The sequence below is a fragment of the Psammomys obesus genome, unplaced genomic scaffold (assembly GCF_907164565.1).
Source record: "Psammomys obesus unplaced genomic scaffold, mPsaObe1.curated_primary_1811, whole genome shotgun sequence".
Lineage (NCBI taxonomy): Eukaryota > Metazoa > Chordata > Mammalia > Rodentia > Muridae > Psammomys > Psammomys obesus.
The window spans coordinates 761,576-788,762 of NW_026589732.1; the positions used below are offsets into that span (position 1 = coordinate 761,576).

Sequence of the window (27,187 nt, forward strand, 5' to 3'; positions counted from 1 at the left end):
ATGAAAGGCTTTCTCAGAACTTTGTCATCTCATTCTTTTTATTCTAGTTTAGGAATCCAATAGAAAGCACAGTACCTCCTTCATTCCTGTCCTGCTTTTCCTGTGCACAACTTATGGCTGATGCACAGGACAGGGTGGTATAGAAAACAGGCTGCTTACCTTTTTCCTTAAATTTTTTTTCTTGCATTAATTTATATGTGTGTGAGAGAGAGAACAAGACAGACAGACACAGAGGAGAGAGGTAGAGGGTGTAAGGGCAGAGGAGTCGGATCTTTCCTTCTACCATGTTGGGCCCATGATCAGTCCTAGTCCACTGAGCTTGGTAACAGGAGTCTTTACTATGCCATCATGCCAGACCTGGCTATTTTTTTCTTTTCTTCTTTTTTTTCTTTCTTTTTTGTTTTAAAAATAGGGTCTCCCAAGGCTGGAGAAATGACTCAGTGGTTAGGAGCACGTACAGCCATTGCAGAAGTCTGGGTTCAGTTCCCAGCACACAGATAGTGACTCACAGCCATCCATCGTAACTCCAGGTCCAAAGGATCTGACCTCCTGGGGCTCCAGGATGCAGGTGGTGCACATGCTCAGGCACACACATTCATAGAGTTAAATAAATAAATATTTTAAAATTAAAATAAAAATAGAGCCTTCCTGTGTAGCTTTTGTTGACTGAATTTGCTGCACAGCTCTGTCTAGCCTTGAACTCTAGATCTTCCTGTCTTAACCCCTAGAGTGTTAGAATTACAGATGGCACCATACCTGTCCGAGAAGTGTTCCCTGTTTAGGGGATAGCTTGGGCCTGGAAGGAACTCAATATTTCTCTTCTTCCTTGAGCAGTGATGCCCAGCTGGGTGTTGAAGTGTTTGGGGTTTTGAGGTTGAGATCATCCTAAACGAGGAGTTTGTACTCTGAGAGATATAAATGTTAAAGCAACACAATGAGCATATATCTTAGAACTTTGGAATTTTCCAGTGCCACTAGTATAAGCCTGTATGGTTTATACTTTTTTTTTTTTTTTTTTTTTAATTGATGACCTTTGAGTTTGTGCTTGTCCCAGCCAATAGTGCAAGTTTGTCTTGGTCTGTTCAGTCTGTTCTGGAATGGAACGCCATAAGTTGGGTAGCTGGGAAGTTCAAGTCCAAGGCCTGTGTGGTGTCTGGTGATGACTTGCTCTTCTGTTTGTAGTTGGTCCCCTTCCATTGTGTCACCTTCCCATAGTGGAAGGACTGAGGCGCCTTTGGCTTCTTCCTGTTCTTGAGGAGAGAGACCACTCACCTCACTCTCCAAAACCTCACCTCCTAACACTCAGGCTGGTCATTAGGGTCAGAATCCAGTCTAAGGAACACAAACACGTTGGCCCGTAGAAAGGTGGTTGTGTTTTCTGTTTCTCTCCTTTCATGAAGGTGGGATAAGTTTCTCTTGAGCTCACTGTTGCTTGTGTGTAGTACATGAGGGGAGGTCCTGATACTGCTCTGCCTTGTGCTAAGCAAACTTCTCCCTCATTCTGTCTGATTCCAAGTAGCTTATTTAGAGGGGAAAGTGGCCTGTAACAAGAATCTTTAAATTCCTGAAAGGTTATCCAGTTAATGAGGAAATAGAATTGTGTATGTTAGTAAAAACACTTAACTGTTTTTTTGAGGGCCTTGTCTGTTTAGTTGCCATACTTGTGTATTCCCTTGTGTTACATATATGGCAAGGCATGTGCCATGTCTCTTTTACAGATGATAAAACAGGCTCAGAGAGGTGTAGAGGTACACTCAAGGTCACACAGTTATAAAGTGATGTCACAATTAAAACCAAAGTCTGTCCAATCTCAAAGCCTATTAGCTGTCTGGCTGCACTGACTCAGGAGCTAGCTATCCCATGGAGACAAGCTTAGGTGACAGCAGAGGCTGAACACCCCAGCCGTTCTGCTGAGGAGGATTTGAAGCAAAAGTTGAACATCACTTCCTGGAGCTTTTGTGAACAGAATGTTTTACTTTGGAAATCATGTTCCTTATGATTCTCTTCACATTCCATCATCTGAGTGTTTCCAGCTCAGGCAAGAGTTCTTGTCATTCTCCTCTGAGTGAGAGGTCTCCCCATGCAGGCATCTGAGGACATGGTGATTGCTCTCTTAAGCAGATTGAATTTCTGTAGAGTTTTACTGTGTTTACGTTATGGTGTGCTGTACCTTCAGTGTGATGGTGACTGCTGCATTTGTCACACACTATTACATGGCCTCCTGAGATCGTGCAGACCTAAACCTGACTCAGAGTGCAGCATACTACAAGTCAGAGCCACCCTTTGATCACTGGTGTCAGCACTGATTTCTCACAGGGCTGCTCTTTGATGAACGTGCTGGGCAGGTCTTGCAGTAGACATGGGGGATATGATTCCTTAGCTGCACAGAAGCACGGTGACAGTCAAGTGACGGCATAGGGAGGCCAGGAAGACTCATCTTGTTGAAATGGTTGTCGGCCTGATTGTGTGTGAGCAAATGAGGACGACTGCTGGGTGAGAGTGTAGCTCAGCAGCAGAGCAGAAAGATCCTAGGAGTGTGGATGTGTCCAAAAGTTGGACAGGCTCATGTGCCACCACATTGCTGTGGGGCTTTTTGGAAATGATAATGCTGGTGTTAAGTTTCAAAAGAACATACTTGTAAACGTAACAGTTTATGCAATTGTTTTGTAGCTGACTCACCTTGACGATGATTGCATAACAGAGCTCTCTGTACATCACCGCAACAGCAGGCAAACAATGGAGGATTTAATTTCATTGGTAAGAAATTCGGCATGAACTTAAAGTGATAGCTTCTGTTTCATTGTCCTTCTATTTTGTTAGTACATTGATGGTGATAAAGCACTTTTAAGACCCAAGGTGCCATCATGAGTAAGTGTGGCACTAACTTTATATTCATGTTTGGTACTGTAGTGAGAATTGAGGAATTTGGTTTCTTTAAAAATTAAAGAAATACTGTAAGAATGTATTTTCATTTTAATACCAGATGTGGGATATGGGGCTGCTGACTATGATTTGCCTCATGCTCTAGTGGAGGCATGGTTTTGACAGCTGCAGTTAGTTTCAGTGATTGCGTAACATTTGGAATTCTGGAAACTTTTCACAGGGTATATAAATGCTAGCGCTCTGATAGGTGGGGATTTTTGTTCATTTAGGGAGGATGGTTGCTGTTGGCTAGTAACCGTGGTCACAGAAGAAGCAAAGGAAAAGACATTAGATTCAGGGATTTTCCTAATTCCTCTTTCCCCTCTATCTGTTTCTCTCCTATCGAGTGTTAGGGGATGAAACAGGGTGGATAAAGGGTGGGAAAAAGAAGAACCCACAAAGTAGCAAAGGCCAGCTACATGATGCAGTTCTTCGCTGTGTCTTCTGGGTGTTTTCTACATTTACTTACTTGCTTATTCTGTATCTACATCCGTTGGTGAGCACATGTTACAGTAAGTGTGTAGAGCTCAGAGGACAGCTTTGTGGAGTTCATTCTCAGACATAGAGATCTGGTTCAGTTTAAACACGAAGAGGACAACATTCTTAACACATGCTTTCAAGGGCTGAGCATATAGCCCTTGAGTACTGTCTAGTGTGTTTGAAGCTCCAGTTTCCATCTCTACCACTGGAACAAAAGAACAAAAAGTTTTGTTTTTAAGCAGGGGCTTGCATGTAGCTCAAGTAGTAGGCCTCAAATAACATGTCCCACACTGTCTCTGTTTCTGTTTTCCCTGTCTGACTATCCATCTGTTCTCCGTCCGTCCGTCTGTCTCTTTCTTTCTCTCTCTCTCACACACATGGACATATATACACATAGTTTTACTGTATGCCTCACGCTGGCCTTAGCCTGGAGCTTACTGTGTAACCAATTAACCAACCTTCCTTCCTTCCTTCCTTCCTTCCTTCCTTCCTTCCTTCCTTCCTTCCTTCCTTCCTTCCCTCCTTCCTAGCTTTTTGAGCTAAGGTCTCTCTGTGTAGCCCTGGCTGTCCTGGAACACTCACTTGGTGGAGCGGGTTGGCCTTGAACTCAGAAACCTGCCTGCCTTTGCCTCTCGAGTGCTGGGACTACAGGCATGCAAGGCTTTTACTTTTTAATTAAAATTAAAAAAAAATTTTTTTTTTTAAATACAGTGTTCAGGACACCAGATCTCATTATAGATGGTTATGAGCCACCATGTAGTTGCTAGGCATTGAACTCAGGACCTTTGGAAGAGCAGACAAAAACTCTGGGCCGTCTTTTCAGCTCCCTAACTTTTTTTTAAATAAATTTTTATGTGAAATAGTCAGATTCTCCTAAGGCTTACAATTTGGGCATTGTTATCATATCCCTCCTAAGATTCCTGGTAGTGGTGCTCAAGCCCCTAGCTTATTCTTCTTATTCTCCCTGTTAGAGGCTCTGCGTTGTGGGAGCGCTCACACAAATGGGATTCCACTTAGCGTTGCAGGTGCTGTCTCTCTTTAGCCCGGGTGCCTGGGGACTCAGCACTTACCGAGCACTCAAAAAGGATTGCAGAGCCTGTGTGGTAGTGCAGTGCTTAACCCCTGGCACTAAGGAGGCAGGCGGGCAGACTGGGCGAGTTCACAGCCAGCCTGGTCTGCATAGCAAGTTCCAGGACAGCCAGGGCTGTCCAGAGACCCGCTCTTGGTGGCACAGTTGTTAGGATAGCTCAGTGCTGCCAAGCCTGAAAACCTGAGCTAAGTCTAGAACCTATAGTAGAAAGAGATTGGACTTCAGACAAACTCTAAGAAAATTAAGTGTTTATAGTTTTTTAGAGACAGAGCCTCTTTCTAATAGGCAGACCTATCAGCATCAGACATTCGCTCTCAGAAGAGGGAATGACATAAAAGGTAGCTGGGTTGGCCTTGCAGAAAGGAAAACAACTGTATTGCCTTATCTCTTACTCAGCTGTCCTGTGCATCGTATCAAGAGGTGTACGAAGTGACTATGGCCCCAAAAGTTATAAAAGTGTTGTTTGCCAAGGAAAAAGGGAGGCATTGGCATATTTAGAAAAGATTCATAAACTCTTATGAGATAATTTCCACCAGAGAACACAGGGACACTCTTAAAGTTGATTAAAAAGTTTTCCAAAACACCTAAAACTTAGCACTATCCAGTCACAGTACTTAGACTAGGTTAGTAGAGTAACAGCGCCCTTTCCCCCCCTCCCCCTTATTTGGGTGGTACTGGGGGTAAAACCCAGGGCCTTAGATGTGCTGGATGAGTGTTCTACCACCTAAGTTTATCTTCAGCCCACCAACTTGTTTCTTAACCTTCTCTTGTGTCTCTCAAACAGTTTTTTATGTTTTTAAAAAGTGCCTAGCACATACGACACAGTAGATGTGGGGAATCTTTGGTATAACTTGGGGAAAGGGACAGATGCTTATAAATATATTGTTTTTATTTGGTTATGCAGTTCTTTCTCTCTAAAGTCTTTTCTGTTGTGCTCTGATGTGCGCAATAAAGGCAGAATTCCACTGGAATTATCATAACATCAGTATTTTATGCCTTTCTAGATCAATAGGGCCAACATGAAAATTTCAAGTCACCTATTACATGTGAGCCTATGTAAAATATGAATGGACAAAATTAACAGTGTTGATGGTGGCCCTTTTTGTGTTGTGCCCTTCTTGAGAGTACTCTATAACATTAATACCGCTCCATTATTAAGATTTAGCATATTTTTAAAAATTATTTTGCAGGGACAGAGGCTCATAGTCTGAGTTTATTATTTTGAGCCGGTGAATATTTTCTTAAATTTCATTAAAACAATAGAAAGGGATTTAAAAATCAAAAGCTTTCCAGGTTATATATAGGTAAAGAGACAAAGGGATGTCAAAATTTTTTTGAAATTTATAAAATAGAAAGGTTGTAGCTGACAAAAGAAGTTGGGAGGAAACTGACCGTTAAGGGTTGTGGTGGGAAGAGGTAACAGAGGGAGCTGGTTCGCTCTTGAGAATTCTGGTATAAGGTCAGAAACCAGTGGGACCCAGAACGCCAGTATTAGTGAGGCTGTTGGAAACCTGCAGTGAGAACCCCGGGTTGCTCTTTCTACTTCATGCTTTCTGCAGCTGATTCCTTATCCCAGCAGAAAACTGGAGACATTCAACAAGGAAGAAGGCAGGAAACGGGGAGATACTCTAGTAAAGTAGACTTAGAGGGAATGGGGAGATGGTAAAAGAATAATCTAAGAAATAAGGGAAGCTAGTTAGTTCTTGAAGAGGATTGAGGTGCATCCATAAAGAACCTTCTAAGTGCTAACCCTCAAAACTCTAAACTGTCCATAGAAATAAGCTTGGTAGAAATGTTTGAAAATGAACTTAAGGTAAAATTTCAAAAGTAGAACTGAGAGACAAAAAAATCCAAAACGAGAGAAGGGGTAAAAAGAGGTACCATGTATATCAGAGATGTACCAATCAGTACTTCTTCTAGTGGAATTTCAGAAAGCTGGGGAAGACCACAAAAGTTTTCAGAGACAAAAATCTAAGGCCATAAAATGCACGGGAGTTAGACAATTAATTAATTAATTAATTTACATTTATTTGTTTGTTTGTTTGTTTGTTTGTTTGAGACAGGGTTTCTCTGCGTAGCTTTGGCTGTCCTGGAACTCACTCTATAGACGAGGCTGGACTCGTCTCACAGAGAGCTGCCTGCCTCTGTCTCCTGAATGCTGGGATTACAGGCATGTGTTACCAGCGCCTGGCCTGATTTGGACTTTTTAATAATAGCTATGCTAAAATCAACAGGAATAATATCTTCCAAACTATGAAAATTATTGTTTGTCTGTAATTCTTTACTTCACCAAACCAGAATCAAGTGTAAGGGCAGAATGCTGTCATATATCAGACATGCATAATTTCAGAACATTTACTTCCTGTCAACCCTCAGAAAGTTACTGGAGGATGATTTCCAACACAAGAGTGTCAATCAAGAAAGAAGAATGCTTGGATCTAGAAAAGTGGGGGTATATTATAGCACAGAGGAGGAAAGAGTTACTAGACCGGCAGGTGGCACATGGACTGTCGGTATTGGGGGATGTCTCTAGGAGAAGGGAGGAGGTCGGTTAGCTGATGTACCATGAATGCTGAGAGGTAAGACTATTAGAATTTATGATAGAATTAGAAGAACGAGGAAATTAAAAGTTAATTTCAGGAATGACACAGTAGTAAAACATCAAACAGGAGATGCAAGAATGTTGACTTTATTTTACTCCTCTTCTGTTTCTGCATCTTTTTGTCTTAAGCTCTATATGGTTTGGCTGCAGTGCTTATAGTCAACCAGTATGTCTGTTACTAAGATGTTAGGCCGGGTGGTGGTGCCACATTGTTTTGAATGGTTCCTTCTTACTTGTCTTAGATACCCCGGGTACCACTTCTCCTCCATCTTAAACATCTTATTTTTCTTTTATGGTGCTGGGGATGGAACCCAGGGTCTTGTGCATGTGTTGGTGTAATATTCTTGTGAAATGTACCTTTGTTCATTCAAATGCTGATTTCTTTACCCCACTATCTGGTTTCAATCTGGACATTGCATTGTGATGTTTATTCTAAGCATCACCTGTCTCAAGTATGTGTAAACATGCCACCATTTGTTCTCTATATTGTCAATTAAACAACCAGCCAATGCTGAGCAATGGAGAGGTGAGGGTGGGACCTCCTGGTCCAGAGGGGAGGAGAAGGAAGCAAGTGAGAGGGAAGAGTAGGCAGAGGTCAGCAGGACAGGACTTTGAACCATGAGGGAGATGAACTGTACTAAAAGCAAGTATAATGGGTGAAATCTGAATGGTAGGAAACTATGCGGGTTTGGAGGTGTAGGATGGAGTAATCATTGCCCAGCATTGTGCTCTAGGTTAACTAAACACATCCTAGTCTCTGTGTGGTGATTTGGTTATGCAGCTGGTTTAGAAATAACTACTGATTTAAAAAAGATAAATTAATAATAAATTAATCATCCATAATACACATGCTAGGCAAGCACTCTGTCATTGAGCTACTTCCTCAGCCCTACATCTCACAATTAAACAATTGACGTGGCAGGGTCCCTAATACCTTCCTGGCCACTTCTTGGTCTCTGTTCTGACTGATTGTATCAGGATAATAATACAATATTTATACCCTTACTTCTATTTAGTTGTGAATAATACTTACAGACTCATAATTTTGTAAATTTGATTTAATTTAAAATGATAACATTACTAGAGGAGATGGGAAGATGTATGTAGGGAAGATGTTATAATAGAGTAAAATTCTTATTTTCCACACTAAGAATTAGAATACCTGAAAATAAAACAATTAGAACTACCAAGGAAATTAGCTTTGAAATATGCAGTTGATAACAACATGGTGTTCAAGGTGTTCAGAAGTTCTTTCTGTGCGGGGCAGTGTTAGGTATGGAGTCATGATGTGGAGGGATGGTAAATAAGTCTCTGCAAAGTTATTGACTTAAAATTCTGAATGCCTATTGCATTGAAAAGAAGAACAGTTTTAAATAGAATAGTATTTCCTCACATTCGTGAGTATCTTGACTGCTTGATTTTTTTTTTCCTTCAGTGGCAGTATGATCACCTCACAGCCACCTACCTTCTGCTTCTAGCCAAGAAGGCTCGAGGGAAGCCAGCTCGTCTACAGCTTTCTTCCTTCTCCTGTGGAACCCCCAGCACCACTCCAAAGGCAAGTTCTAGAAGCCCTTATGTGGACACCTGCTCATCTTGCAAACTTGTTCACAAGCAGACTTCCCCCACCACCACCACACCAGCCTTAAAACAGCCAGATGGATTGAACCCCAGGCCTTGTACATGTGAGGCAAGCATTCTCTCACTTGAGCTCTGTCCAACTGTTTTAAACATTCTTGATGAGAAAAATGAGAGTTCTGAACTTGAACTCTGAAAGTTTGAAGTTAAAATGGCATTTTAAAAACATTTCCTTCCCTGGCACGGTAGCATACGCTTGTAATCCCAGCACTCAGGGAGGCAGAGGCAGGTGGATCTCTGAGTTCGAGGCCAGCCTGGACTACAAAGTGAGGACAGGACAGTCAAGTCTACACAGAGAAACCCTGCCTCAACAATAACAAAAACAACATAAAAACACTTTGTCTTCCCTTCTCTTTTCTTCTTAAAAACACATCCTGATTATTGAGAAATAGATAAAATAAAAGAAAACATAGGATTTACTTATAAACCTGCTAGCTACAGATGATATAGTTTTGTTGTTGTTGTTGTTTGTCTGTTTGGTTTTTGTTTTTTTGAGACAGGATTTTTCTGGGTAGTCCTGGCTGTCCTGTAACTCTCTGTAGACCAGGCTGGCCTCGAACTCACATAGTTGGACCTGCCTTTGCCTCCTGAGTGCTGGGATTAAAGTGTGCACCACCACGTCTGTTGTTAATCTTTTTTTTTTTTAAGATTTATTTTTTTATGTGTATGAGTGTTTTGTCTGCATGTATGTGTGCATTCCGTTGTGTGTGTCTGGTGCTGGAAGAAGCCAGAAGAGGGTGTCAAATCCATTGAAACTGGAGTTGCAGACAGTTAGCTACTTTGTGGATGCTGGGACTTGAACCCACGTCCTCTTCAAGAGCGGCCAGTGTTTTTATCCACTGAGCTATCTCTTTTGCTCTGTATTTGGTTAATTCTTTAATGTGTCTTTCCTGTCTCTGCTTTTTAATGTACTTGATAGGACTTTTAAAGGGAGTCAGGCCTATGAATACATGATACATTGCATTTCATATGACATGAAGTAATTCAGTATAAACGTTTTCGTGGTTAGGTTATGACTGGGATTTAGGTTTCTGCAGTTGGTATAGCTTGTGCAATGTAAATTCTTTCCATGAGACTGTTGTGATTCTTCTTATGTGTTTCCTGTTGTGAATGTTGATAGTGATGGAGTGTATATATTACAAGCAACATGGTATTCCTCCTAGATGCTCACATTTTTTCGTTTGATTCTATCTTTTATGGTTGAAATTTATTTTATATTATTTATTTGTGTGTGGTGTGTGTGCGCGCGCATGTGCACACAGGCGTGTATAGGTGTTTGCGCCACATGATGCAGGTGGTCAGAGAATAGCTTTTGACAATTGATTGTCTCTGGGGATTGAATTCAGGTCCTTAGGCAAGCACCTTTACCCACTAAGCTATTTTTCTGGAGCCTCCATCCTTACATTGCTTAAAATGTAACTGTTCATTCTTGCGAGGCTGAAGTAGAAGAATTCCTGTGAGTTTCAAAGCTAGAATAGGCCACATATATGAAGTCAGGCTGCCTGTGTCTGCAGAGTGAGACCCTATGTATAAAACAAGCTCTGAATACTTTGTTAGGTGGGTGTGGGGTTTTGTAATATAATCTTCTCTCAGCCCATTCCAGAGTGCAGTTTAATGATTCCAGTATTAGAAAAACACAGCTTAGGGCTGCCTCTGTTGGTCAGTGGTAGTGTTCATTTAGCATGCATGCCTGAGGCCCTAGGCTTGATCCCTAGTATCACAGAGAACAGAAGGGAAAAAAAATCAGAAAGGAAATGTATCTTTGATATCCTTAGCTACAGTTGGCCTTCTTTATAGATTAAAGATAACCCAAATAGCCATGTATTAGGCCTTTTTTTTTAAGATCCCAAAACTGTTTTTAAGTAAGTTACAGTCACTGCTTTCATTTCTCTAGTTGAATCATCCAACTCCAGCTTTGCTTAACTCCTCCTTTAGAGCTCACTTTTTATTGAGTGTCATTCATGAGCTATAGGTCTAAGTGGCTGGGAGGGTCCTGACAGACCTTATTTATCTTCCATCTTTCCTCCCTTGGTGAGTTTTGACCAAACTCAGGACTAAGAGTATCAGTGCACTTGACCAGTGTGTGAAGTCTGTGAAGTGAGGAATTCTCACTCCCAGGCCGGTATTCTATCCAGGTTTGGAGAGTTTTGTTAGGCTGGTAAATGCCCTATGTTCTTATGCCTGCATGCTTAGTGAATCCACCGATCATCTTTCTTGCTGTTTTGGTGAAATCCTTTAACTTTCAGGTTCATTTGGGTCTAAGAGGACATGAAAATATGAAATTTGTTTTCGAACAGGGTAATTGCAGAAAGGTATTATTTACCTCTACATTTAGAATAATTACTTAGGCAAACAATTAATTTACTCACCTCAGTTAAGATGACTGGCGCATTCTCCTCGGCCAGTGGATTTTCTTGTATCTGGGCTGTTGAGGTCTCAGTGGCTGTCTTATTTGATTTGTGAAGTATCCAAGTAGGAAGCTCTGAGAAGATATTTACCCTTGTTAAGTTTGTTTATTTGGTGTTTTTGTTTTCGAGACAGGGTTTCTCTGTGTAGCCCTGGCTGTCCTGGGCTTGCTCTGTAGATCAGGCTGGCCTTGAACTCAGAGATCCACCTGCTGGGATCAAAGGCATGCATGGTGAGATTTACAGATGATGAGCCCAGTGATATTTAGTGTTATTTTCTACTACATAGTGAATATTTACCTAATAATTTCATTATTTGGGCAGTCATACTAGTGAACCAATTTTTATAGCGGGCAGACATTTTAATGGCCAGAAAATAAGTAGAAATCAAATTTTGAGTTCTTTTCTGGCTTATATGCTAATTAGTGGACCTTGAACAGGCCATATAGTTTCTTTGTATCCTTTTCCCTCTGTTGAAATGACCTGTATTTCTGGGGGTTTGTTTTTAAGAGAATAGTTAATTCTGACTTACCAGTCAGTCGATGTTGCTCTCAGTTGGTAATAGTAAAGTCTGAATTAGGAATCACTAAAGACCACACAATCTTCAATGGTAATGTGTTCAGGCACCATAGATTTGGGGAACAGATCTAGTTGAGTATGGTACTTGCTCCTGCAATGGTCATGCTGAGGCAAAGCACACATGCACAGAAACGCACACACGGGCTTGATACCTCAGCATATGAGTTCCAGATCTACTGTGGTATGATGTGGGGACTTTGGGAAATAGGAATGACCTCCATTGGGAGATCCAAACTGGATCAGCGGTTAAGTTTGAGTTTAGAAAAATGGAAAAGAGGGAGTACAGTTGTTAGGGCAAGATAAAGGTAATAGCAGAGCTCAGGCACCACACTGTGCTTGATGACAGTGGCTAGACTCTGGAGAACTCTGAAATGCTGTGCCACGGGGTTAGACTTTGTATAGTAGGTCATGGGGAAACACTGACTTTGAGCAACAGAGAGGCAAAGTGATTTTGAAAATCAGTGGTCAAAGGCACTTGTCAGACTCCACAATCTGAGTTTGATGGCCAGGTCCCACATGATAAGAGAGAACCCGAGAGAACCTGTTCCTCTAAGCTGTCCTTCTACCTCCACATTTGAGCACACACACAGACACTCAAATAACTAAAGGTAAAATTTGAAAGAAAAAATTGTGTATAGAATTCTTCAGTCAGGCTGGCTGTGGCATCACACACCTTTAATCCCAGCACTTGGGAGGCAGAGGCAGGTGGATGTCTGTGAGTTCGAGGCCAGCCTTGTCAAAGAGTGAGTTCTAGGACAGCTAGGACTACACAGAGAAACCCTGTTTTGAAAAACAAAAACAAACAAACAAATAACAAAAAGAATTCAGAGATGCTTTGTATGTGGTTAATGCCTACTGTAGTATCATCACAGCCATCATTTATACAACAGTAAACTTTTCCCAACTTGGCCTAGACCTCAATATTTTTCACAGCTTAGCGTTCTATCTGTGCAGTGAGTTCTCACTGATAGTAACTGGCAACCCTGGAAAACTCTTGTGGTAGATAGGGAGGGTAAGAAGATTGCCTGTTTGAGTCATGTAAAAATGAGAAGATTTGGCCTTGAACTGCATTAGCTATTAGTCTGGGTAAAGGGTTATAGGTATTAAAAATTTAATAGTAGTACCTACCGCCTCACCCTTTAGGCTATATCAAGTATACTCTTAGTTTGTACAGGGAATGGATGAAGGAAAGTAAAGCATTCTGGTGGCATAGGCTGTTAGCATAGGCCGCAGATGTTCTGTTTGTGGGTGATCTTTCAGGTAACTAATTTACTTCTGGCAGAAATTAGGAGTTATGCTGTTTGTTTTAAAATTTTACTTATTTATGGGACTGGAGAGATGACTCAGTGGTTAAAAACACTGGCTGCTCTTCCAGAGAACCCAGATTTGATTTCTAGAACCTCATGGTGCCTCACAACCATCTGTAACTTGTTCCAGGGGACATGATACCCTCTAGGCCTCTACAGGCACCATGCTTGCGTGTGGTACACAGACATAATACTCTTATACATACACTCTCAATCAAACTTTAAACATTTTTATTATATGTCTGATGTATGTGTGGGGTTAGGTATACATGCTGTGGCAGGAGTTTTGGGGTCAGAGGACAAGTTTGTAGACTCAGTTCTTTCCTTTCTCTATGAGTTCTAGGGATCAAACTCAGATCACCAGAACTGTGGGGCAAGTGCTTTTCCCCACTGAGCCATTGTGCTGGCTCCTGTTAAATGCTTCTCAGTGTCAAAAGTTATGTCCTTTCCAGCTTTTGCTTTTTGGGGACTTTATTTGTAAATTTGCAGATGAGTTTAGTACTGCTATGGAGTGGCGATAAGCTAATTAAACTGTATTCCGAATAACATCTAGCTTGTCTTTTTGCTTCTGCTTCCATGTTGCTCCCTGTGCCTGGCTTATGCTGTTGTAAAATTTGAATCCTGGTGTTATTATTGCTAACTTCTTTTGCCTTTCAAATTAATAGTCAAAGAATCTAAGCCTGGACGATATAACCACTAATGATGATAACTGTGCGGCTGGATTAATAGACTATGACTTCTGTGAAGATAATTTATTAGCTCACCAGACACTACAGGTGGGTACTTTTATGACTACTTAAAGTAGAATGTGTGTCTTAATTATAAACACACCTAGTCTAACAGGAGATCAAGTCTGCTTGTAAATTTATTTAATCTCTAAGGCACTGAAGACATCAATGAGAGATTGTTGGAATATAAATGAAAGAGAAGTCAATGATTTCAAAGTCAAGAAAAGCAGGATTCCATTTTGGAGCACCTCACTGCCCCTCCCCTCTTTAAATGAAATATTATTTTCATGTAGTGAAGTAGTTGAAATTCACTTTTTTTAGGGTTTAGCCCTGTGTTTGACAACATAGAGCCACCAGAAATTGTGACACAGTAGTTCCATTACCCTCTCCCAGTGCCTTCATGTTCCTTTCTGTGAACTCTTTTTTTTCCTCTTAACTCAGGGCAGCAACAGATATGTTTTTCTCTTCGCTTGATAATTTTGTTTTAATCCTACCCTAAGATCGTTGCACTTCTTAGGTGTATGGTTCAAAGTTTTCCACCAAATATGGGATATTTTTAATATATAGTATATATATACAATATGTATAAATATATGTACTATATATAAATATATACTATTATAAACACACACACACACACACACACACACATATGGTATTTTTTGACTTTTAAGGCAGGCTTTCTCTGTGTAGCCCCGGTTGCTCTGGAACTCACTCTGTAGAATGAGGCTGGCCTCAAACTCACAGAGATTCGCTTGACTCTGACTTTAAGGGTATTTTTTTCAAATATTATTTTTGCCTCATCAGTTCTGTTTCTATTCTTTTTTTCTTTCTATTCGTCACAGTAATTTGATCCACCTCTTTCCAGTTGGCTGATTCAATTTCTAGTGCTGTGAAGTATGGTAATGAGTCTGCTATCCTCATCCTCCCTCTCTGTCTCTACCCTCTCTCTTCTCTCTCTCTCCTTTCTCTCTCTCTCTGTGTCTGTCTGTCTTGGCAGGGCCTCACCTTACTAATTTGTGCTGGCTCCCCTAGAACATACAGTGCAGCTCCCAGTAGCTGTGACCCTTCATGCCTCTGCCTCCAGAGTTTTGAACTTAAGACTACACTACTGTGCACAGCTAAGTTTTTAAAAATTACTGTACTTAAGCTGGGCACGGTGGCTCATGCCTTTAACCCCAGCGCTTATAGAGGCAGAGGCAGGCGGATCTCTGAATTCGAGGCCAGCCTGGTCTACAAAGTTCAGGACAGCCAAGGCTACAACAGAGAAACTTTATCTCAGGGAGAAAGATGACTGTCCTTTTTTAAGTCTAGGATTTTCTAGGTAGATCTTGTAAATGGTTGTCTGTGCTGATTCTGTGGTGTTGCCTTATGCTTCAGTTCTGTAGAACTTAGCTGCTTAACTGTGAGTCCTAACCTCATGACCTTGTGTAAGGGAGTAGAGAAGCTGAACAATTTGGCAAAAGCAGAAGGTTCATGAATGTACAAGGATCAAAGGTCACTATTAGTGTGTGATGAGCCTGAGGTGTTCCTGGTTGTGCTTGTCTCTGTTGCATCATGTGACTTCACCGTGGCCACTGTCCTGAGCACCCAGCATGTGCTCATGCACTGTGAATGCTGTAGCTGCCACACAGGGCCCATGACTGCTGCCTGAAGTGCCTTTGCTCAGATTTGAGATGGTTGTTCTATTTTCATTTGTATTTAATCTGCGATTAGATATATACCCTGAGTTTATTTTTATCCTTTTTTCAATTTCTGGAGGTTCTAATTCTCTTTATAATCTACCTGAATATTTTGTTGTCTTGTTCTTCTGGTGTAATATTATATTAGTGTATGTATATTATATAATATTATATTATAGTGTATATATATTATTATATATAATAAATAGTGTTTAAAGAACACTAATATATTTATAGTCTTCATTTGATCATTTTGATATCTAACTTTTTTCTGGCCTGATTCTGAGTCTTTATTTTTATTTACTAGGTTCATGTTGAGGGGGTCTGGAGGGCTAGGGGAGGAAAATTAGATGTACACTATAGTGTGCTTATGGAGGTCAGAGGACAACTTTTGGGAGTTGGTTATCTCTTGGGGCTTCTGGGCATCAAACTCAGGCCATCAGGCTTGTGTGGTGAACATTTTAACCATCAAGCCATTTTGCTGGCACTTTTTTTGTTCTCTTGAGATAGGCTTTTGCTGTGCAGCTCAGGTTGGCTTTAACTTCACAGTCATGTGCCAGCCCTCCAGCCTTATTCTGTTTAATTTTCTCTGCTGACCTTTTGCTCAAGCTGCTTTTATCTTGTGGATTGGTTGATTGATTGATTGATAGATCATTCTATAATGTCTAGTAAGCTTCAGACTTTAGGCTCAAGGGATCTTCCTTTAGCCTCTTGAATAGCTGTGATCAGAAATGCATGCCACCATGATGGGCTGGAATACATGTATATAGGCTTATTTTTCTTTCAACTCTTAGAATTCTTTGAATGCTAAATTAGGGGTTGAAGGCTTTGGTTAAAGTAGGTTGAAGTCTTGATGTTATATCAAATTTAAGTTTAAGATTTCTGTGATTAGCTGGGTGCGATGGCACGCATCTGTGATCCTAGCACTCATTCAGAGGCTGTTGGATATTTATGACTTCGAGGTTAGCCTGGTCTACAAAGTGAGTTCAGGATAGTCAAGGCTACACAGGGAAACCCTGTTTTGAAATGCTCCCCAAACCCTGAAAAAAAAGATTTCTGTAATTAACTAGTTAGTGTGATTTTGGACCTTAAATCAACGTGACAACTGTTCATTTTCTCACTCATTATTAAGGTACACCTTCTCCACTCTTCTGAGGTCCAAGGCTAAGAAACAAACTTTCTTGCTGACTCCTTTTGGGGCACACTTCTATTTAACACTCCCTTTCACTTTAGCCACGGCCCCTCCTGGCTTTCTCTGAGAACTTGGACACTTACTGCCTGGCAGAGGCCCCAGGTTTCCATGTTTGTTCAGGGTTAGATTATCAGAGGCAGTAGGGTAGAAGCCTTGAGGGCAGCAGTGTCAACATTGGTTTCATATTCCTGTTTTAAATTTGAATTTCCTTACTCTTCTGTGAGCTCAGCTATAAATGTAAAAGGATTAAAACATTTTGATGTGGAGTTTGGAGGGTGGCTCAGCAGTTAAGAACACTGGGATCAAACGCATAAACCACTACTGCCCAACTTTACAGAGTATTTTAATGTGTCATTTCTATTTAAAGCACTATGTGTGTGCGTGAGGGGTTGGGTCCACACTGTGTATCTTCCTCCCTTATTCTTTCTCTTATTTTTTGAGACAAGGTCTTCCTCAATTGAACCCAGAGCTCAGCAGCTGGTAGAATGGCTGGGCGTTGTGCTTTAGGGTGTGCCTGTGTCAGTGTCTTTTCTTACCTTAGAGCTGCAGTTGCAGGTACAAGCATCACACCTGCTTTTCCATGGGTATTAGGGAGCAGAACACAGGTCCTCCTGCATGTACCGTGGTCACTTTTCTAACCGAACCATCCCCCAGACCCTGTTTCTGTTCGTTTGTTTGTTTTCCAAGACAGGGTTTCTTTGTGTAGCCTTGGCTGTCCTGAAACTCTCTCTGTAGAATAGGCTAACCTCGAACTCAGAGATCCGCTTGCCTCTGTCTCCTGAGTGCTGGGATTAAAGATGTGCGCCACACCACCTTGCAAAGAGTATTTTAAAGATTTTATTTATTTATTTTATGTATATGAGTGCTCTGTTTTCATGCACACCAGAAGAGGGAATCAGATTCCATTACAGATGGTTGTGAGCCCCCGTGTGGGTGCTGGGACTTGAACTCAGGACCTCTGGAAGAGCAGCCAGTGCTATCTGTCCAGTCCCTGTCAAAAAGTATTTTCATACTTTTTTTTGTCCTAATCACTGAGAAAATTTTTATTTTTGTATGTATTAGATAGAGTCAAGCCATAGCAACATATGCATTAAAAAATTAAGCATGATCTAGAGGCTATGTGTGGCTAGTTTCAGCATTGTCTGGGAGCTTAAGTGTGTTTAAACACCCATTTCGAAATGTTGGAAACACCTGCAGTAGAAAAGACTGAGTTGATCTACCTGTGCTAGGGGAATTGAGGACACTGTCAAGTGTCCTGGTGGTGCCAGCACCATCCTCTTGATAGCATAGAATTTTAATAGCAGTAGTACAAGCAGTTTGTTGACTATTAAGGTATATTGTAAAGAAATTGACTTTTCTTCCTTAGAGTGCTTTATCTACTTCCTTTTTCCCTCCAGGTTACCAAACATTGGGCAGAGTCAAATGATGTGGTATCTAAATCACCAACTCCAGTAGTATGTAGAGCACTGGCAAATAAAATAAAGGACCAAGAGAATGTGTGCACTCCCAAGTCTGCTGGGAAGAATGAAGAACACTTTGTATTTCCTGAGCCCAAGACGCCAGTTAGTAAGAACCAGTATAAGAGAGGAATACTTACCTCACCCAACTGCTACACAACACCTACTAAAGGTATTTCCTAAGAGAATTAAGCAGAGATTTAAAGGTTCAAAGGTAATTCTTACTGTTGTAAATGGACACACAGACTTCTGGAAATAACTAGCCTTGTTCTTTGTCTTCAAGAGTAGGTTAGCTGCCTTCATCATATGCACTTGAATTAGTGCAAATGGACACATCACTTATAATTCTCAGATGGTGCTTTTATTTTCTTTTCCTCATTTAAAGTCTTTTTAGATTTTAATTTATTCTGTGCCTGTGTGTGTGTGTGTGTGTGTGTGTGCATACATGCTGTGTGTGGGGTACCCAAGGAGGCTTAAAGAGGATGGAGCCCCTTGGAGCTGGTGTTACAGGTAGGTCAGCCACCTGATGTGGGTGCTGGGAACCAACTCTGGTCCCCTCTGGAAGCACAGTAAGCACTCTTGGCTGTTTAGCCATCTCTTCAGCCCCTCTGTCACATTTGAGTTATTAAGTCATAGCACTAAGATAGCAACTTAGAGCTTGTCATATTTCCACAGTGTAGGGACCTGAGACTCAGAGGAGCAGAGTGCTTTGCCAAGGTCATATGTCCAGGCTTAGCCCTCGTTAACTCTACTGGGAATCACTCAGGTCAGGGTAGGGTTTCAGCTGAGTTCTTATCTCTAGGCCTTTGTCCTGCTAATCTGGTCCAGTCCTGCCCTGCAGTAGTACCGCCAGAGTCCAGAAGGCAGGGAGGCTGTGACTTTCTTCCAACCTTCACATGACTCTTGCTTTCCTCTTCAGTGTGATCGCACCATTTGTTTTGGTTGCTGTCTCATCTGGATACATTGTACTGTGTCAGTGTGAGGCCAGTTTGCTAGGATGGACTCTCCCCAAGATGAGCAGTCCATGTATGCAGTAGCACTCTGTCCTGGTTACCGCAGACTCTCATGCTTTGAGTAGGGCCATATTTGCTGAGTGAAGGAATAAAGCAGAGCTGGAAGCAACTTTATTTACCTTGATCTATTGTCTGTCACTTTTGACAAAAGAAGCTGAGCTTCATCAACCTCCTCCCTTCTCTTGTGCTGTATTGAGATCCTAAAGAACCCCAGTTCTGAGGAGGTGCCCTGTCAACTCCTGTAAGTCCCCTCTACCAGTGTCTTCTGATTTGATAGTAGGGCCTACATCCCCTTCAAGAGGTCATTGTATATACATGAAGACATTGTGGAAGATTTTGCTTAAACATTTGCAAGAGTTCCATTATTGTGTTAATGGAATTTTGCATTTCATCAACTTATAGTCATCTCCAAATGTGAAGCCAGTTTGGTATGATGAGGTGTTTGTGTGTAGCTGCTTGTATTTGTCTCAAAAATTGCAGGTTTATTGAGAACAGCAGCCCATAGTAGGACCTCAAAAGTAGTTGCCATTTCACCTTTCCCCAATAAAGCGTCTTCTTTCTTGTTATTCTTCTTAAGATTATTTATTATGTATACAGTGTTTTGTTTGTATATATACCTGCATGCCAGAAGAGGGCACCAGATCTATTACAGATGGTTATGAGCTGCCATGTGGTTGCTGGGAATTGAATTCAGGTCCTCTGGAAAAACAGACAGTGTTCTTAAACCGCTGAGCCATCTCTCCAGCCCTTAACAGCTATTTTTAATTACTTTTTTTTGTTGTTGTTCTGATGAAACTAGGAAAAATAGAATTTTTTAGTTAAAAACAAAACAAAATCTCTACTTAAAAACTGTCGTATCACCACTAAGAGGAATAAGTCCTGTGTGTATGTGTGTCTTGCTGGGGATTGAACACAGGGCATGCTGGGTAGGTGCTTTACTACTCTGCTGTATCTCCAACGCTATAAAACTTTTAGATCGCAAGAAAAGTCAGTCAGAGGTAACCAGACCTGTTGATACACACTGTCACAGACCCTACCTCATCTAGGGAAAAACATGAACTTCTGGAGCAAAGAAACAGTCAGACAAACTAATTAAAAAATTAGCTAAGCTCATTCTACACTTTTGTCAAAGTTCAGAAGGGGATCAGATTCTTTACCTGACAAATTAAATTGGGTTGTGAATTGAATTAATACTTTTCAAGTATGCTTCAGTTTGTAGTGAGGTTTATGTTTTGTTTTACGTTGTTACCTGTAAGACAGAATGATTTCTTTTTTTGAGGAGGTTTTGTTTTGAGACTCAGGCTGACCTCAGACTTGCTGTGCCGCAGAGGATGGCCTCGATCCTGCCTCCGCCTCCTGAGTGCTGGAGTTACAGGTGCCCTTTACCACATAAGGTGATTTTGTTCTTAATACAGATCACATGGAAACATTTTCCTTCAGTAATTTTACTGGCCAAGTGGTACCAGTGTTTTGGAGCCAATGAAGGAAGTGATGTGTTGATTAAAGTGTTGGGGTCATGTCAGCTACACGTGATTTGTGTTTGTTGTTTTTCCAATAGCTAGACAGCAGTGCCTGAGAGAAGCCCAAGTTAGAACGCCAGTGAATTCCGCAGGAGCAGACACGTTGATGACAAGTGTCATTAGCCCTGAGAGGAGGTGAGTGTTGCTTTTCAGACTTTTTAGTCTGGGTCCCGGGGTTACTCTTTTTATCCAGGAGAATAGCCTGACAGAGGGAACCCAGACAGATGCTGCTGCAACTGGGAATGTCTGTCTGCGTGAGGATGGTCTGTGGCGGAGCGAGGTGACTGCAGTTCTTGCTCTGCCTTCTCCGGGTGAAGTCACGAACCTGATCAGCTGTGGGGCTGATAGCTTAAAGCACAGCAAGCTGGGAAGACAGGGTCCCTGCCTCTGGCTCTGCAGCTCCTTCTCCAGGGCCTACTTACATTATTTCTCTGCCAGTAGAGTGTAGGTGTACACTAACAGTCAGCATTCCCCCAAGCATTTTAATTGGTAAAATACTAATTTATGTTACAGAGAAAACCAACTCTCTTCTTTCAGATGGAAAGTCCCAAAGCATAAGCGAGCCTTCATTGCCTTGGTAGTTGTTTGTAGATGCATGATCTGTTTGGGGGAAATAGAGCATAGAGTGACTATTAGATGATGCTTCAGTTATTATGAGCTTTTTTCTGTTGTTGCTATTGTGGCTGGGTAGGAAGATATTCGTTGGAGGCGAACACAGTGTTTCTGAGTGAGGTATTACACAAGCACGCAGACGTGCTTAGTCTATGTATTGTGTGTACACACAGAGAAAGCCGCTCCCCAAATATCAGTAGTTGCTGACCCTACGAGGACACGTGGGTGTTTGTTGTACTGGTGTTCTGATGTTCCTGTGTTTGATTTAAACGAGTGTTTAAATCAAGGAGCTAGGCCTTGTGGCATAAGCCTGGAATCCAAGCTACTTGGGAAGCTGAGGGAGGAGGACTGCAAGTTCAAGGCCAGCCTGAGAAACTTGATGAAGTTCCTGTCACAAAAATAAAAAATAAAAGAAGGTTGGGGAATAAAGCACACTGGTAGAATGCTTTCCTAGTGCAAATGGGGACCTAGGCTTAATACCTGACAGCTCCCAAACAAACGAATGAATGAAAGGACAAGTAGATTGGTGGAGATAGATTTAATGTCTCTTCTCCTGAGGAGGACTGAGGTGATCTGGCTCTGGCATACCTGCCTGTGGCCCTTGGTGCATGTCCCAGAGCCATGAGGGCAGCAGGATAGTGCCATGAGTGCCATGTTGGTTTTTAAGGTGCCGATCAATGGAAGTGGATCTCAACCAGACACACTTGGAGGATACCCCTAAAAGGAAAGGAACCAATGTGTTTGGGAGCCTTGAGAGAGGATTGGATAAGGTTCTCACTGCACTCACCAGGAGCAAAAAGAAGGGGTCTGCCAAAGACGGGCCAAGAAGACGAAAGGTAAGTGAGCCAGAGTCTATTACAGATTTCTGAGGCTGACTCTTAACTGGTGTCTCTCTAGCCCACCCTTCCTTCTTGCAGGGTTTCTGGCCAAGGCTGGTCTTAAACCAGGGCAACTACCTTCCCTTAGCCTCCCAAATTCTGGGTTCACCACCACTTGTGTTGGTGTTGATGTGTGTGTGTGTGTGTGTGTGTGTGTGTGTGTGTGTGTGTGTCTGTGTCCATATTTGTACATATGTGTACATATATATGTACATGCCACTGCTCATCCATGGGATCCAAGGACTAACACAGGGATCAGTTTTGCAGGTCAACCCTTTTGTCTTCTGAGCTATCTTGCCAGCTCATCTTTTTGCTTTTTAAAAAGAAATATATCAAATAAATTTACTGTTTTTATTAAATTTCCTATTTGTTTGTTTGTATACATTTTTTGAGTAGTTAATACAGGCATGTTCTTATGTGGTAGGTTTTAAGGATGCAGAGGTAGAGTGGAGAGGTGGCTCAGTGGTTAAGAGCATTTGTGGTCTTGCGAGAGGACCTGAGTTCAGGTCTCAGCACCCATAGTGGTGGCTCACAACCACCCATAATTCCAGCTGTAGAAGATCTGATGCCCTCTTGTGGCCTCTGCAGACACTAGGCGCATATGGGATGAACAGGCATGTAGACGAAACAGTCATACATGTAACATAACAGCCTAAAAATACAATTTTAAAAGAATGCAGAGGTAATTTAGATACAGTTGCTCTCTTCAAAGAACATGTAATTATACTTTAAATAATTCAGAATCACACAGATTGATCGCAGGACAACAGAGAGGTGGGGAAAACACAGGATATATATGGGAAACTAAGAGCTGCAGACTCGAGCTTAGTCGTCCTGTGTCTGACACATGAAAGAGTCCCTGATACATAGATACCTTTATAGTTCTTGTGAAATATATGCATGCGTGGAAAGTTAATTTGAACGTTTTAAAAACAGTTGTTTATTGTGTGCGCATGCATACCACAGTGCACATGCTGAGGTCAGAGGACAACTTGCAGGAATCTGGTTTCTTCATCTGCTGTGTGGGTCCTGGGGATTGAACTCGGGTCATCTGGCTTGGGAGGAAGCCTTTTTATTCCCGGAACCATCTTTGAGTATGTGTAAGGATAACAGTGAGCAACAGGTTGGGAAGCCAGGCTGCAAAGCTGTTAAGGGCCTGGTTAAGAAGTTTGCACCTTATTTAATAACCCTGCTACATTTTAGAATAGATAATACACTTGGTGGGGAAGGGATAAATTTTATTTCTGTGAAGAGATACCACAGCTACTCTTATAAAAGGAAGCATGTGATTAGGGGCTTGCTAACAGTTTCAGGGGTTTAGTCTATTATCATCATGGTGGGCATGGTGGGAAGCATGGCATCGGGCATGGTGGGCATGGTGTTGGAGAAGTAGCTGGAGCTACATCCTGATCTGCAGGCAGTAGAGAGAGAGCTACTGGGTCTTGCATAAGCTTTTGAAACCTCAAAGCCCAACCCAAGTGACTTTAACAAGTCCACACCTTTAACAAGGCCACACCTCCTAATCCTTATAAACTTTTCGAATATTTCTACTCCATGTAGGGGCCATTCCTATTCAGACCACCACATTCTACTCTCTGGCTCCCATAGGCTTTTAGCCATATCTTAATGAAAAAGTGCATTCAGTCCGACTTGGAAGTCCTCATAGTCTGTCAGTCTCGACACTACTTAAAAGTTTTGAGTCTTCTGAGACTCACAAAAAGCTCTTAACTATTAAACCTCTGTAAAATCAAAGCCAAAAACTTGATCACATACTTTCAACATACAATGTCACAGAATGTACATTACCATTCCAAAAGGGAGGAAAGGGAAAATAGTGAGGAAATTCTGGATGACCAAAAACCATCTGAGCAAACTGCCAATTCTGTACCGCCATGTCTGATGTCAAGGTGCTCTTCAGAACTCCAATTCCTTTTAGCTTTGTTTACTGCAACACACTTCTCTTGGGCTGGTCCCACCTCCTGTTAGCAGCTTTCCTTGGTAGGTATCTCACAACTCTAGCATCTCCAACATCTTGTCTCACATAATCCAGGCTTCACCCTCACAGCTTCACACAGTGGCCTCTCTTGGCCTCCATTCCGGGATACCGCTCACATGACTGGCCTCAGCAGGGGGAATTGCATAACCCCCTTTTTATTTTTATCCTTGACTCTAATGCCAGAACTGTGTGTACATGCACACACTTACACACATACATGATGAAATGTGAAAGTCTGGTAAGTAAGGAAGATTGAACATAGAAGATTGACATGAGGTTAGTGAGTAAAGTGGTGTCAGTGGGTAAAGATGTCAACTATTTAAGCCTGATGACCTGAGTTCAATCCCTGAACTCAGAAAGGTGAAAGAAGAGAAACAGCTTCACAGAGCCATTGCTCCTACCTTCACACACGCTGTGGTTCACTCATGCTCTTAAATATATCGCATCTACACACACATGCACACACACTTTTATTTATTCATCTATTTGGTTTTTTGAGGCAGGGTTTTTCTGTGTAGCCTTGGCTGTCCTAGAACTCTGTCTCTCTATAGACCAGGCTACCCTCAAACTCAGAGTGATCCTCCTGCCTCTGCCTCCCAAGAGCTGAGATTAAAAGTGTGCTCCATCGTCGCCTGGTGCACAGTTTTCTTTTAGTGGGATAATACAGTTGCTTCTGATGAAGACTTCCCTGACTTCCCCATGCTCCGCTAATGGAGCTAGCTGGCTTGGCTGGCTCTTCTCGCAGTGTGTTTTCTTGAAGACTTCCCACTTGAAAAGTGTGTCTTGGGATTTTGTGTTGATGTGGAGTTTGACTCTGCATACCCTTTTCTTTTTAAGCTGCACTATAACGTGACTACAACTAGGCTGGTGAATCCCGACCAGCTCCTGAGTGAAATAATGGCTGTTCTTCCAAAGAAAAATGTGGACTTCGTACAGAAAGGGTAAGAAGCTCACCACCACCATGTGCTCTTCACCTCACTGTCGGGCACTGGGAATCTTGTCTCCCACCTTGCCCTCGAGTAAGAATTCTCCTGTCACTCTCCAAAACTGAGCTATGATAGTGCATTCTTCATAACCGCTTTTCTTTTGAGCTGAAAGCACTCATGGTCACCAATTTCAAGGTTAGACTTTCATCTCAGAATTAGGAAATCTGGACTTCAATTTATTTTAGGACAGTCTTGTATATTCTTTGATATTTTTTTTTTGGTTTTTTATAACTGTTTATCAGTTATAACATTAATCAGTGAGACACTTTGGGAAAGTAAAGGTTACTAGATTGCTTCTCTATGACTACTTATGGAGTTGTGTTTTTGGTCGGCTAAAAGGTACTTGGCTGAATGAGCTGCTGTTAGGAGGCTCCATGGGTTCTGAGGAACTAGGCCTCTTCTGGTAAGGCAAACTGTTCCTGTTTCTAAGAACTTCAATAACATGTCTTTTAAATGACTCCTTTTAATTTTAGTTTTTATTTTGTGTGTATGGATGGTTGGACACCATTCAGGGACGCCGCTGACATGACTGGCCTCAGCAGCTTTCCTTAGCCATGGAGGGGGATTTCACAACCCCCTTTTTATTTTTATCCTTGACTCTAAAGTCAGAACTGTGTGTACATGTACACACTTAGACACATACATGATGAAATGTAACTTAAAAAATGTAAAAGTTTGGTAAGTAAGGAAAATGAACATAGAAGATTGATATGAGGTTAGTGTGTGCCTGGGGCTTACAGAGGCCAGAAGACGGCATCAGATCCCCTGAACTAGAGTTACAGATCATTGTGAACTGTCCTATTGATGCTAAGAATTGAACCTGGGTCCTCTGGAAGAGCAACCAGTGCTCCTAACCACTGAGCCATCTCTGGATCATCACTGAACTTCTGGGAAGATAGTCATACCCCATCATTACAGCATAGCTAGGCCAGTTGGAAACTGTAAGGAGAATATACTGCTTAGAGTGAAATAATAGTTCATTTCCCCACCAGCTCCTAGAAGCCTAGAACCCTCTTGCATTATCCCCAATACTTACGGCTCCCTAATTACCTGGTATCTTGTGTTTTTCAGTTACACACTAAAGTGTCAGACACAGTCTGATTTTGGCAAAGTGACAATGCAGTTTGAACTAGAAGTGTGCCAGCTTCAGAGGTCTGACGTGGTGGGTATCCGGAGACAGCGGCTTAAGGGTGATGCCTGGGTTTACAAGAGATTAGTGGAAGATATTCTGTCTAGCTGTAAGATGTGATTGATGGGTGGCTTCCGCCCTGCCTGGAAGAATGTGGGTGGTGCTGCACACGAGACCGTGTGGTTGGTTGGATTTTCAAGCCCATTGGAGCTACAAGCTTATTTCTAAATAGCCACCTTCAAGACCAGTGCCTTTTTGCTTTTCAACAAAAATTTTCATTTTGTGGCTGAATCCCCAGCAACTCTGCTGTCATTATCTGTTACTCTCCTTTTCTAATCATGTAGCTTGCTGTGCTAGTGACTGTCAGTTTCTCTGTATTCACTTCCAGAGGGGATGCCAGCTCTTCCTGTGACTCATTTTGATGTACAGTTTCTTTCTGAGCTAAAACCATTTGTGAATATATCAGGCATCTTTTTGTATCTGTTTTTGATCCAAATAAAACCTCGAATGGCTTCCTGACTGCTAAGTAGAGACTATTTGGAGTGTGTTTTATCTGTTATCAAATATGCCTTGGGCAGAAAAACAGATAAGAATTCATTTGCATAATTTTTTCCTGTCTCTGATTTAAGTAGGATTTATTGAGATCGTTAACTAAGTCGCAGCTGTGGTTACTAGAGTTAAACAACACATTTAATATGTGGAATAAAAGCGTATTGACTTCAGTAAGTATGTCCAGTCAACAATGATAAGTGTCCCAACTGCAGGCCCCATGAAATGCTGCTTTATGGTAATCTCTCTAAGTCTCAACGTTGGCCCCAAATTTGTATTTTTATTTCATTTTATTGGTCTCTAAAGGCCAGAACTCAAGTTACGTTTGTATGGATTTTACCAGTTAAACTAGTTGGAGAAAAAATAGCACTGTTTCTGGTCAGTAGCTCGGGAATGTTTTGTCATTCATTTATTCAATAAACATT

General features: G+C 41.7%; 1 protein-coding gene across 1 annotated transcript in view; it reads left to right on the top strand.

Moving 5' to 3' along the window:
- Melk (maternal embryonic leucine zipper kinase) overlaps positions 1-26,719 on the top strand; it is a 54,627-nt gene extending 27,908 nt beyond the window's left edge. The window contains exons 10-17 of the mRNA XM_055605333.1: positions 2,671-2,757; positions 8,530-8,649; positions 13,686-13,796; positions 18,020-18,251; positions 20,651-20,747; positions 21,892-22,060; positions 24,936-25,039; positions 26,156-26,719. Of these exons, the coding sequence (XP_055461308.1) occupies positions 2,671-2,757; positions 8,530-8,649; positions 13,686-13,796; positions 18,020-18,251; positions 20,651-20,747; positions 21,892-22,060; positions 24,936-25,039; positions 26,156-26,333 (1,098 nt within the window). The 3' untranslated portion in view covers positions 26,334-26,719. The remainder of the gene's footprint in view (positions 1-2,670; positions 2,758-8,529; positions 8,650-13,685; positions 13,797-18,019; positions 18,252-20,650; positions 20,748-21,891; positions 22,061-24,935; positions 25,040-26,155) is intronic.
- The last annotated feature ends 468 nt before the right edge of the window (positions 26,720-27,187 follow it).